A 13,130-nucleotide genomic window follows, 5' to 3' on the forward strand; every position below is an offset into this window, starting at 1 on the left:
TGTAAATCTTAGTGCATCTCTGTGTAACCCTAACACTCAATACACCAAATCCTGCCATATAACTGTGCTGGGCAATGAGTCAAGAACCTGATCTCACCAAATAATTCCACCTAACAGGATCTGCCATTGGCATCATCTCACTCAGAAAGGTGGGTTTTTTTGCTTTATTGATAAAAAAAAGTTTCTCTTAACCTTGTAACTCCACCCTGAGAAGGGTCTCAGAGAGATGAAGTTCAGCTATTGGTGATAAGCACCACAAAAACACCCAGAAGGAAATTAAGCTTTGCATGTGATAAACACACTAGGCCACGACATGAATGATGATTAAAATAGATAAGGAGTGTTACATACTCACTGAATGCTTTTCATCCTGGGTCAGTCGTTACAGGCCATGACAGCACACACAGAGCTCAGTTCTGCTGCTCCAGCTCCAGGCAATGCCTCCACAGCCACCAGGCACATCCCCCAGCTCCAGGCTGAGGACACTGCTCTGCCACAAAGGCCACACTTCCAAAATATCCTGGCAGCTTCTCCATCAAAAGGAGGCACAGAAGGCAAGGAAAGTGAGCAAAAATCCCCTTATAATTGAAATTGCCAGGTTCAAGCTGCCAGACAGATCGAGGAATTATGACAAAGGTCAAGAAGAAACAAATTCTGAATCCTTTTTGGAGTTTGTTTTCCCAGTGAAGGTTGAGGCAAGCTCAAAATGGCAGGAAGGAAGTGAGGAAGACAACAGAGCACCAGGGAGGAGGGGGATGTTCTAACAACACCACACATGGCTGCAACCACAAGTCTCATGTTCCCTGTGAAGGAGGAACGAGCAGAGCAAGAGGAGGATGGTCAATTCTTATTTTATATCACGTCTGTGAATTCTAAATTCACAGACACATTCGGACCTGCACAGTCTCAGCCTGAGATTTTTCTTCCCATCCTTTATGTTTGGAACAGATGAGAACACATGGAAATGTGACTGGTGCACAAACCAACACAGCACCGTCAGTCTGAAGGGAGCCTCACTCCTCTGAACTCGAGAGAGGAATAATAACAGGGAATAATAACAGGAAAAAATGAGAAAAGAACAGAAGAAAGTGGGTACACACACAAGCTTCCCCAGGAAGCACCACAGTGCTCTGCAATCAGAGAAGGAACAACGAAGCAGAGCTCAAATGAACAGCTCGAGCAGTTCAAAGTTCAGCTGCTGTGCAAATGTTATCACCTGCTCTCGCTGCCTGCAAACCTTCCAGCCCCAGCCAATGCCCTGTGATGAGCTAAGGGGAACGTGTGTGCTTTCTATTGTATTCCTGAACAAAGAATCCTCCTGCTCAACACTGCAGAGCCAGAACTTATGGGCACACGCAAGGAAATGCAGAATATAATCCTTTTGCCCAGTTCCCCATCCATCAAATGTCCTTCCTTTGCTTTCATTTCACATATTCCACATGGAATAGAGCTCTCTCTCTAGGAATGAATCAGTCTTAAGGCAGAGGTGGATGAATTCATTTTACTATTGATTGCCCTATACACAATAGCTAACAATTATCAGCACTTCTCAAGAAGTTATCTACTCATTTCATTAGTATCAAACAGTATCCCTTAACACCACCCTCTTCTTTAAGAAGAAAACTAAATTTACCAAGTCATGTCAATTTTTCTCATTATTCACTATTCAATCCCTAAAAAAGGTGTTACAGGGTTCACAGGTCCCATGTCAGTATTTCACTCTGCTCAGCAGAAATGTGAACAATTGGCTGTATTGTTACAGCCTGGTAACAAAGGGCCTTGAAAGAAATGTGCTCCTTCCACAGGTACCTGAGGAAATGCAAAGATTCTGGGTCTGGAGGTGCTACAGACTCCTTCCCCCATCCAGGGAAAACAACAAAGGAAGGGCTTCTGAAGCTTCCAGGCACTGTGACTGTTGCTGAGGGATGGGAGCTTCTGTTGGAGGGAGGATGCTCACAGGTCCTGTGTCTGGGGCACGGAGGAGGCAGAAGAGCTGATGAGATCCTGAGGAAGGCTCTCCCGTGCTTCCTGCATCCGGCGCCGTGCCCGCTGGAAGGCCTCTACAACACAGAGGTGACAGCAGGACAGAATGCATCAGACAGCCTCAGGGACAGGCAGGGATGTGTCAGCTCTCCTGGTGCAGGAGTCCCACTTCCTACGACTAAGTAAAAGCACCTGGCCCGTGCTGCTCCCTGTTCTCCAGCACTGTCTTTGCTCTGTGCACAATGGAATTAGGGACAGGGCCAGTGCCTCAGTGCAACCAGCTGTGCTCAGGGCCAGGCAAGGGTGTTGCCCTCACACAGTGGTTATCCCTCCTGCCTAGTCAGAGCTGATGCCTCCTGAAGTTTCCAGCTTACAGCAGAATATTAAACCTCTGCCATGCACTCTGAGAGCTCACGGGGAGGGGAATTACCCCCACAGTAATGGATTCTCCTGAAATATCCTGCCCACTCTGTAAAAAGGCAGCACAAGTGAGCCAAAGTGAGAACAACACTGAAGGCCCTACCCAGAACGTTGTAGACAGAGCTCTGCTGGCTGAAGCCTCCCAGTCGGTCCAGTACGCTCTGCATGCGCTGCCTCAGGGCACTGCTCTCCAGAAAGGCTCTGCACAGAAGCACAGCAGGATGAGGTCAGGGCTGCCACACCAGCACAAGAGATAGAGCTCCTGGAGCTCCCTTTGCTGCACTTACTTGGACTGCTGCAGGCAGTACAGCCGGAACGTGACGCTCCCCGTGGTCTCCGTCCGGAAACCAAAGCGGCTCAGGCGCTTTCCCTGCAGGGATGGCACAGGTTAGAGCAAGCCCACAATGAAAACAGGAGCACAAACTCCTGTGTGCAGTCTCTCCCTTCCCTGTGAGGTCAGAAAGAAGGGCAGATAGTTCCAGGCCGTGCTGAGGGCAGGACCACTTGCAAGCCAACAGCGCAGTGCTGGGGAAAGTTTTCAAGAACTGCATCAGGGTTTGTTCTCACACAAAGCTGGCACTAAACATCACCTTTGCTCATTACAGCACCAGCAGTTTTCTTAAGATCATGAAGTTTCTGCCTGCCTCACACCCACTGGCTTCTCACTTGGGGAAGCCGTTCCAGGCACAGTACAGCCCAGATTCCTCACAGAAACCCAGGAGGAGTCTGTAGCTGGTACTAAATGCTGATCTGACACTTTGCAGACAGGGGTAGGTCAAAGCTTTGGCCCATGCTCCCCCACTTCTCTAAGCTGCTCACCCCTCAGAAGGCACAGCTCTGCCTCAGCATTTGCCCATTCCTCTGTTCAGAACCACAAGTCTCACAGAGGAGACATTTCTTTAGTGAGAGGGACAGGACCACCAGCTCATCCTTGTTCAAATTTGGTCTAGGCTGCCTACAGACCCTGAACCTGAGACCATAATGTACCGTTTCCCAGCAAGAGAGCACCTTGGAAGTGCTCCCTGTAGCTGAGCCCACCTTGAAGGTCGATGGTACCCGGATGTAGGTTAAGTCCTCCAGCTCAGGAGATCCCCCAATGAAAAACCTCCTCATCTCAGCCACTGTCCCCAGCTCCACGGGGCGCCAGGTAGGGATGGTGAGCTCGTGGACACCTGGGCCAGGACAAGAGGACAGCTTAGCTGCTGTGACCAGTGATCTGTTCAGAGTCACAGAGGGCAGCATGCTGACCCAAACCACAGCTGGCTGGAAATGGAAACACTGCACAGTATCAAAAATGTTCTACAAACATTTTCCACCATGAGTCAGCCCCTTCCAATCACACAGCCAGTGCTGAAAGTATGCCCTGTCCACCAGGAGCGTCTCCTCACAACACCCAGGTCACCCCCAGATCCCATGTGGGACACAAAGTAATGTGCAGTATCACCCCAAGCTTCATCACATCACATTTTGTGATGGAACCACCAAAGGAGCAAGGACAGCAACACGTGATGTGCCTCAAAACAAAGGCAGAACGGTGCAGGACACATCACATCCTTCTTTGCTGCCCCTCAGACACCTAATTACCCCCTTCAGGGCACTGAATCCCTGGGACCAGCTGAATTCATTCCCAAAAGAACCACTCAGCTCCTTCTCCCAGACAATTAAAACAATGCCCCAAGGATGTTTTTTACCTGGAGATGCTGGCAGCACCAAGGACCCGTATCCTTCCACACGATACCTCTGCCAGAAATCCAGGGATAGGACCTCGAAGTAGAGAACAGGCCACTGAGGGAGACTGTCTGCAAGGAGGGGAGCAGGTCACAGCTTTGTGAAGGAGATTATCACTGAGACAAAAATTACTCAATGTCCAACACCACTAGTAGGAAGTCAAAGAATCAGAGAATCATTTAGGTTGGAAAAGACCTCCCAGGTCATTGAGTCCAACCTGTGACCCATCACCATCCTGTCACCCAGCCTAGAGCACTGAGGGCCACATCCAGTCATTCCTTGGACACCTCCAGGGATGGGGACTCCACCACCTCCCTGGGCAGCCCCTTCCAATGCTGTCAAGCCCTTTCCTTGAAGAAATTCTTCCTAATATCCAACCTCAACCTCCCCTGGCACAGCTTGAGGCCGTTCCCTCTTGTCCTGTCTCTTGTTCCCTGGGAGCAGAGCCCGACACCCCCCTGGCTCCCCCCTCCTGTCAGGGAGTTGCAGAGAGTGAAAAGGTCCCCCCTGAGCCTCCTTTTCTCCAGGCTGAGCCCCCCCAGCTCCCTCAGCTGCTCCTCACATGACTTATGCTCCAGACCCTTCACCAGACCTGTTCCCTTCTCTGGACACAATCCAGCACCCTTCTACCACCGTCATTTTTGTATTTCTTCTACAAGGATTTCTGGTTATTTTTCACTGTAAAAGCTGAACCCTCAGATTTGAGGATGAGAACAGAATTATTGATGTTAAAAATTAGGGAGAATCTTTAACAGCAAGTCCAAACTGGGTTCTCAATAATTTGAGCAGACAAGACAATCTTTCATGAATGATCTGATGCCAACCAGGGGAACCTGTTTATCTCTGACCTTTCCCAACATTACTGGGGGATTATTAACCTGGATTCTCCTACATCTCTCCAAGCATTTCTTTTTTTCCACAAAGAAACAAACTCATTGTGTTTCTTCTAGGTTGAAAATTCATCAGTGCTGGTTGAATACCCAAATCCAAACTGTACATTGGATTCAAGTGGCAAGGCATGCCACAGAGCTGTCCCTAGCAATTGCATCCACAGAGCAATGGGATGGGTGAGGGAGCAGCAGGAACAGGCAGCAGAGAAGCCCAGCTTAAAACAGAGCTGAAGTTTCAAAGTGACATGAACTATACAAGGATTACACAGGTCACTGAGCTTGTCTACAAACATAAGACTCAGCACAGGGTTTAAGTTGTGTACAAAAAAGCTGCCTGGTTCTCCTGCTGCAGCATCCCAGGAACAGCAACACAGCCCAGCACGCCAGGTTTTGGGACAGATAAACCAAGATCCCAGTGGTTTTGCAACTGGAGAAAGCTGCCTGCAGCAGGACAACATCAATGGATCCATACAAATGCTAATGGATTCCTGGGCAGGGCAAACACAGGATGTGTCTAGGGGCTGTGTGGTGACAGGGTGAGCCTTTGCTGAACCAGAAACATCTCCCTCTGTTCCTTCATCCCCAACAGGCCAGACAGCAGGATGGGTGCACTGGAGTCAAAGAATTTCAGAGTAACAAGGAAACACACCTTCATCTTCTAGGGTGTAAAACATCTCCACAGTGAAGGGGTAGCAAAAGTATGCCACCTTATCCTGGAAAAGGAACAGGACACAGATCAGATTCCTGGACAAGAGAATTCATCACCAGCATTGCAGGGGGCAGAGAAAGCAGGGAGAAAGGAACTAATGGTGGAAAGCAGGTAATGATGCCCAAACATGACCAATCAATCCCACTAACAGACAGCTGGCTGCAGGATGGACCTGGATACACTTCCTAGTGCCATGTGGATGGAACAGACTGTTAAAAATAATGGAAAAGGGGAATGAGTAACACACCTCAAATGACAGCTCAGTCACTTGCATAACTACTGAACTGCCACAACCTCTACAGGAGCCAAGCAGACTACCTCAAACAATGGTATTATTGAAATGTTGTATGATAATTGTTTTTGTAATATGCAAACTAGATCACATAAAAGACATCAAAAAGCTGATAAAATTCAAATTTTCTAGGAGAGAAGCTGGAGACAGAACAGAACCAACTTCCTAGATAAGAAGAATTCATTTTGGGAAATCAGTGTAGAGACTGTGTGCATTCCCGCCCCAGGCAAGCCAGAACAATGATTTGTTAACTCAGAGCATTGGAGAACACAAAAATCAAAGCTCCAAAGGAAACCAGTCATCCAGAAGGAAGAAAAAAGTGAGGTTTCAGAAACTTCTTTGGAGTAGCTTTATCTGATTTAGTTTTACTCGGACAGTAGCCCCCTGGAAAAATGGCAAGTGTAATTAGAATGAGGAGAATCCCAAACATGCTCTGCTCTTGAAAGGAGCTATCAAATCAGGACCTTTGCTGGTCCTTTGCTGTAGTTTGTTAGACATGTTCCACTCCAGAGGCTGCCTGTTCCAACTGCTCTGCAGATCTGAAAGTGTCCTTACCCAGCCCACTTTCTTGGTGGTGCAGGTCTGTGTCACTCCTGAGAGCTGCTGGAACGGGGGGCTTGACCACTCTGGGGGGAGAGGAGAAGGTGAACACAGTGGTGAAGGCTTGGGGTGAGACCAAACTCACAGACCAGAGCAGCTCAAAGGACAGTGTCAGTCTCCAGTGACTGGGGAAACAAGTAACATCACCCACACGGAATTTCACAGAATCCCAGAATCACTGAGGTTGGAAAAGACCTCCCAGGTCATCGAGTCCAACCTGTGCCGATCCCCACCTTGTCCCCCAGCCCAGAGCACTGAGGGCCACATCCAGTCATTCCATGGACACCTCCAGGGATGGGGACTCCACCACCTCCCTGGGCAGCCCCTTCCAGTGCCTGAACACCTTTTCCATGAAGAAATTCTTCCCAATATCCAACCTGAACCTCCCCTGGCACAGCTGGAGGCCGTTTCCTCTTGTCCTGTCCCTTGTTCCCCGGGAGCAGAGCCTGACCCCCCCTGGCTCCCCCTTCCTGTCAGGGAGTTGTAGAGAGTGAAAAGGTTCCCCCTGAGCCTCCTTTTCTCCAGGCTGAGCCCCCCCAGCTCCCCCAGCCACTCCTCATACGACTTTTCCCTTGGCATGTCCCACCCTGTCCTGTTCCAGCCACTGGCTGCTCCTCAGAACACCCTGAACTCTCCATGAAAAGCACCAACTCATCTCAAGAGCAAAGCAGAACCTCATCTAAATGTACTGAGTAGCAGCAGTAGTCTCTCTCTGGATAAACATCCAGGTATAATCAGAGAGGGGAGCCAGAACCATAGCTCCAGGGGAACTAAACATGCAGCAGGACATGCATGTCAGTGCTGGGAGCCTTATTTATCCATCAAAATGTAATATGTCAGAGTCAGCACAAAACAGGATGGTGAGCAGTGAAATCAGACAAGGTCAGTGCCGTGATGGAGAGGACAGGAAGGCTGTTCTCTGCAGGACAAGGAATGAACTTCAGACAGACTGCTGACCACTACCACCTCTGTGTCCCAGCCTGAGCTGGAAGTGATGAGAAGGGAAGATGCCACTTTCTCCCAGGTCTGAGTTTAGTTCAAACAGTTGAGTTCTGCCAATTTAGCTCTGAAGAACTCTGACTAGATCCCAACCCCAGCATCAACTTTTGCTGACTCCCAGCAGATATGGTCTGATGGAGGAGCCAAAGCCTGTTTTATTCCTCAAACTGTTGTGATGTGGCTGGAAATGGGAATACTTACGGTTAGGAAGCTCCAGGAAGAAATGCACATAAAGGTTGTCATACTCATAGCCTTGAGCTGAAACTGAGAAGAAGAGAGAATGAACTTCAGCTGTTTGCTTCAACACAAACTCCTTCAGCACTCGCTGCAGACTTTTGGGAGAGCCAGCACCAATAACCTGTTACTGTTGGAAGCTGGGAAAAGCCAGGAGATGATCCTCAGAGAAGATTCCCCCTCCAGACTAGCCCTGTCTCCATATCACTAACCATATGAGGGAGGTCACATGTTTAATTGGTTTCTTTGGGAAGTTAATAGAGATTATAGCAATCTGCTCTCCTGTTCTTGAGATCTAGGTCTTCCTAGAACAGCTGCAGCATTTGTAACCTGCATCCTGTAAATGCCTCTCAAGGGCTTAGTCTGCAGAAATAGGGAGGAGAAGAAGGAAGTAAAGGATTCTAGGGAGAGAATCACCTATTCTGGACCAGCCTATGATCCAAGAATTCTTGGACCCTTCATAGTCTCAGCCATCCCAGCACACCCATACTTGCCCCTATTACTGTTTAGAATAAGGACTCACCTATTTCTCCATTCACAAAAAGTCTCAGAGTACCAGGAAGAGGCTGAAAAAACAAGCAGATAAACAAGATAAAAGAGCTCAGTGACCACTGGTGGAACCTCAACAATCCCTTCCCAACAGCCTCTCACACTGGTATTTCATGGATATCCAGACATGAATGATGGCCAGGGAGTGAACAGTCCCTCTGGAGAAAGGCTCTAAAGACATCAAATCCCCCAAATCCCAGACTGCAGGAGTTCACTATTACATAAATAAGTTTCTTACAGATTTCAAGATGGATAGAACATGTAGTGAAAAGTCACTTGCAGAAATCATAGTCCTGTTTTTCCTGTCATGTTTCTGCACTTACCCAGGGTGGGGGAGCAGGGGGAAGCACAGGACGAGCTGGGACACTCTATCAAAGTTCTGGAAAGTTCAACTTTCACACTTTGGCAAACAAAATTTGAACAAAAAAAAGATTGCAGTTTGGGTAATTCAGTGAGAAGGGAAACTATGAATGAGTCTGGGGGTGAAAGGGGCTGTTAACTTGGATAAAGTGGCACATAAAAGTTTCTGACACTTGAGAAGTTAATAGCAATCACTGGCCCAGAATGAAACAGCCTCTGGAGACTGTGGTGCAAGTGGCAGCCACGTGAGCCAGGTCACCAGTCCCCAGAGGCAGCAGAGGCTCCAGTCCCTGCAAGCAGCCTCTGGAACTCACCATTTCAAACTCTGAGCCCACGAGCCCATTGAGGTAATCCCTGTGCCGACCGTAGAGCTGGAAACACACACAACACCAACAACAAAAAAGTGGGTTTGGATTATACTGATTGCTACTTAGCACAAGAATTGTAGTGGGTATCATTTAAACTCAACTTAAATTGCTGCCAGGCTTAGCACATGTGGAGTTTAATTGTTACAGCACATAAAGAGAATGTAAGGATCCAATAGAACAAGGATGCATAACTGCTAACCCTGCATAGAACTTCAGCTTCAGAAAAGATCTTCTCAAAGGCCAATTTTAAGGGATAAGAAGCTCTGAAGAATCAGATCTTAAATGGCATTTTAAAAACACAGGCACAAACTATTCCAGTGAAGTCAACAGAAAGAGATCAGCATAGGGAAATCACAGTTTCCTTGGTGAGTACAAAAATAATAAGGGAATGTACAAATGAAGAACTAAAATATTAAGTACTTCTATAAACTGTCACGGCCAAATAGGCAACTCAGAAAGATCGAGGCATGAAATGATATCCCAATATCCTGGGACATAATGGGTAACAAGAAATCAGTCAATAAATATACAGGCAGCAAGAGAAAGATCAAGGGAAGAGTCTGCCCATTGCTCAAAATGGAAAGAAAAACACTGGCAGGTGACATCAGGAAGGCACGAATCTGGGTGTTTTCTTGCATCAGTTCTCACTCCATAGATCACTGCAGGCAGGGCCAGGACAACTACAGACAAGGTGTCCATAAGGAGTGAGGTATGAAGCAGTTAGGGAGTATTTGTCAGAGTTCTAAAATTCCTGGGCATGATGAGGCTCCCTGCCAGTGACATTTTGTCACCTCAGGCGTGCACAGCACTAGCAGTTACATCTGCAGCAGGGTCTGGGCTGCCCCTGTCACTCAGAACCAGTGAACATGCTCAGTGGCCAGTCCTTACATCTCTGAACATGCGCTGCTCACGCTCCTCCTCCTCTGGCTGCACCTGGGCAGAGGCATTCTCGATGGTGTACTCCCACACCTCTCGCTTCTCTCCATCCAGCTCGATCCTGCAGCACCCCAAAACACATGGGAAAAACTCCTCCATTATGCAGGGAATAGGCACAGGCATCGACAGGGCTCTCCTGACCCAGCAGTGTCCCCTGACCCAGCAGTGTCCTCTCCACCAGGCCTCTGCAGTGAGACAAAGGCACTCACAGCCCTCTCCTCGCTCCCAAGGGCACTCACAGCCCTTTCCTTCCTCCCAGGTGCCTGCCAGCATCATTCCCTCAAAAAGGGAGACTCGTTTGTGTCTGGTATATGCATAACACAATTTTACAAGGGGATGTAGTGATAGGACAAGGGGGAACAGCTTCACACTGACTGAGGGTAAGGGTTAGATATTGGAAGAAATTGTTCTCTGTGAGGGTGGTGAGGCCCTGGCACAGGTTGCCCAGAGAAGCTGTGGCTGTCCCATCCCTGGAAGCATCCAAAGCCAGGTTTGGAACAACCTGGTCTAGTGGAAGGCATCCCTGCCCATGGCAGGGGGTGGAATGAAATGATCTTCAAGGTCCCTTCCAACCCATGATTCTATGATAACCTGCATCCCTAGGGACTGGCACCAAAGCCCCACAGTCACACATGTAGTGGCCCCAGGCACAAGAAGACAACAACCTTTTCTTAGAAACCTCTGGAATAAATGTAAAAAATATCTCTCAATTTAAGTGCTGATCCTGTGCTTGAAGGGTTACCAGGAAACAAACATTTCAGCCCCCAGTACCAGTCCCAGGAGAGGTCCCAGCCCTGTTCCACTCACCGGTAGGGTCCTTTTGTGCCAGTGAAATCAGGTTTCACTGTGATCACCCCATTGCCATCCACCTTGATTGTGCAAAGAACATGTTCATACTCTCTGTGACCAAGCCTAAAGGAAGAAATCAAGAAAACACAGTCTAAACAGAGAGCACAGACACTCTTGTGCCCTGGAACAGCAGAGTTGGTAAAGGTACATGGAAGTACAGAAGGGAATAAACACACACATACTTTCCTAGAAGCATTTTGGAGGGATACACTCAGCTACCTCCCAAATGAGTGAGGAAAGAGGCAGAAAGAAATTGCAGCCTGGGTTACTGAGTTCTTGGAATTTTCTCCCCTTAACTAGTGAAAGAAACAGGAGATTTGAGTAAGGAGCAAAGATGGGTTTCCTTTTGGGAAAGTTAGATCTCTTCAGGATTTTACTTACTTCCCATAAGGTCCCAAGTCCCCCATGATGTACATGGTCTGGACAGGTGTGTTAATCACATGATTGTTCTTTATAAATTCTTCTGAGGGTTCCCAGGTGATGATTTTCGACTTCAGAGAACTCGCTTCTCTGTGAACAACAGAACAGCACCAGTCACGGCTCTGCTCAGCAGCATCAATCCCCACAAGACAAGGAGTCCCACTGCTGGATTCCACGTGTGACACAGCTCAAGCCTCCCGCTCCCACAGACCAGGCTGATCCACAGCTGGGGTCCCAGCACCAGGAAACCTGCATGAGCAAGCTCCAAGCCCCAGTTTGCTCTCACACTGGCCTACGGTCCTGTCTTCTCCTCCTCACATTGGCCATCCTCTCGGCCAGATACGAGGGCACCTCATGATCAGAGTCGGTTACCTTCTGGCAGAGCTGCAAGAGAAAACAGACAGGAACTAGCTTAATTGTACTGGGCATGTTTCCCAAACACACCTCTCCTCTTGGAGAAGAGAACAGGTATGTACACGGTCACAGGCAAGCACAAATTTCTGAATGACTGTAGAATTCCTTCACTGTTCTGGTGGCAAAGTACAGCTCACTCCACCCTGCGAGCTACCTACAGAGCAGTGCTACAAAGCTGAGTCCCTCTGAGCTGTCCCAACCACCACTCTGAAACAGGGACATCCCACTCCAAGTCTGGGGCACCAGGTGAAGCTGCTTTGCAGCAGTGCTTTCTCCTGCACTCAGGGTATCTGTCTGGCTTCTGCAGGGCCAAGAACCAACAAATGTTCCCTCTGCAGTAGGCCTGCAAGTTTTGACGGACACAGAGTAACTAGGAGCTGGTACCTCCTCTAGGTTGGTGAATCGGTCATGGTCGGTGTAGGTGAAGATGCGATAGTTCTTCCGACCTCCAGCCTTCTCCAGTTTCCGGATCTCCTCATGGTACTGCCGGTCCAGGGGAGTCTGGCAGGCTGACTCATTCAGGTACAGATCCACCTCAAACTGACAGCACCACAGGTAAAGCACAACAGCCGCCTTTCACCAGCATTGGCAGAGCCACAAACACCTTTCAGCTGCGGTTTCCAAAGCCACCAGAGAGACAAGACTCTTTGGGAATCCCATCAAATAACCCGAGCTCTGGAGCAGCTCCAACACTGCTCAGGCACGTGGCAGCCAAGAGCACCCACCAATGCCCGCCTGGAAGGGCTCAGGTACAGCAGCTCACCCTGAAACAGGGGAGCCTGTTCTGCACGGAGGTGCAGAAAGGGTGTCGGGAAATTCATCCCAGCCTGTTCAGTTCTGGGCTCCTCACTACAGGAAAGACATGGAGCTCCTGGAGGGGGTCCAGCAGAGGCTGTGAGGATGATGAGGGGACTGAGCAGCATCTTCCTTATGAGGAAAGGCGGAGGGAGCTGGGGCTGTTCAGCCTTGAGAAGAGATGGCTGAGAGGGGACCTCATCAATGTCTATCAGTGTCTGCAAGGAGGTGTCAGAGGTTGGATCGGGCTCTGCTCGGGAATGCCCAGCAACGGGACAAGAAACAACGGGCAGAAACTGATGCCCAGGAAGTTTCACCTGAACATGAGGAAGAACTTCCCTGCGCAGTGACCGAGCACCGAACAGGCTGCCCAGGAGGGCGTGGAGTCTCCTCACTGGGGATATTCCAAAGCCGACTGCACACATTTCTGAGCACCATGCTCAGGGGACCCTGCCTGTGCAGGGGGGTCGGACTGGATGACCTCAGTGATCCCCTCCCACCTGACCCATTCCGTGAAGCCCCTCCCGCCCCCTCCGCGCACCCACCTGGCTGAAGAGCTTCTCCTGCCACCCCACCTCGGCCTC

The 13,130-nt window shown here is 49.2% G+C and overlaps 1 protein-coding gene across 1 annotated transcript; it reads right to left on the minus strand.

Annotated features, from left to right (window-relative positions):
- Window positions 1–1,304: 1,304 nt before the first annotated feature.
- On the minus strand, window positions 1,305–12,244 carry MKS1 (MKS transition zone complex subunit 1). The gene is made up of 15 exons (XM_018076611.2): window positions 12,136–12,244; window positions 11,624–11,721; window positions 11,299–11,427; window positions 10,876–10,980; window positions 10,021–10,129; window positions 9,079–9,135; window positions 8,379–8,421; window positions 7,823–7,885; window positions 6,578–6,648; window positions 5,671–5,734; window positions 4,095–4,202; window positions 3,442–3,575; window positions 2,691–2,773; window positions 2,507–2,604; window positions 1,305–2,060 (listed from the first exon to the last, which is right to left on the minus strand). Exons 2-15 carry the CDS (start codon window positions 11,662–11,664, stop codon window positions 1,954–1,956), a joined length of 1,212 nt encoding a protein of 403 aa, XP_017932100.1. The 5' UTR covers window positions 11,665–11,721; window positions 12,136–12,244; the 3' UTR covers window positions 1,305–1,953.
- Window positions 12,245–13,130: the final 886 nt, after the last annotated feature.

Source organism: Manacus vitellinus, unplaced genomic scaffold, assembly GCF_001715985.3.
Source record: "Manacus vitellinus isolate BGI_N305 unplaced genomic scaffold, ASM171598v3 scaffold_32_pilon, whole genome shotgun sequence".
In the NCBI taxonomy this organism is placed as follows: domain Eukaryota; kingdom Metazoa; phylum Chordata; class Aves; order Passeriformes; family Pipridae; genus Manacus; species Manacus vitellinus.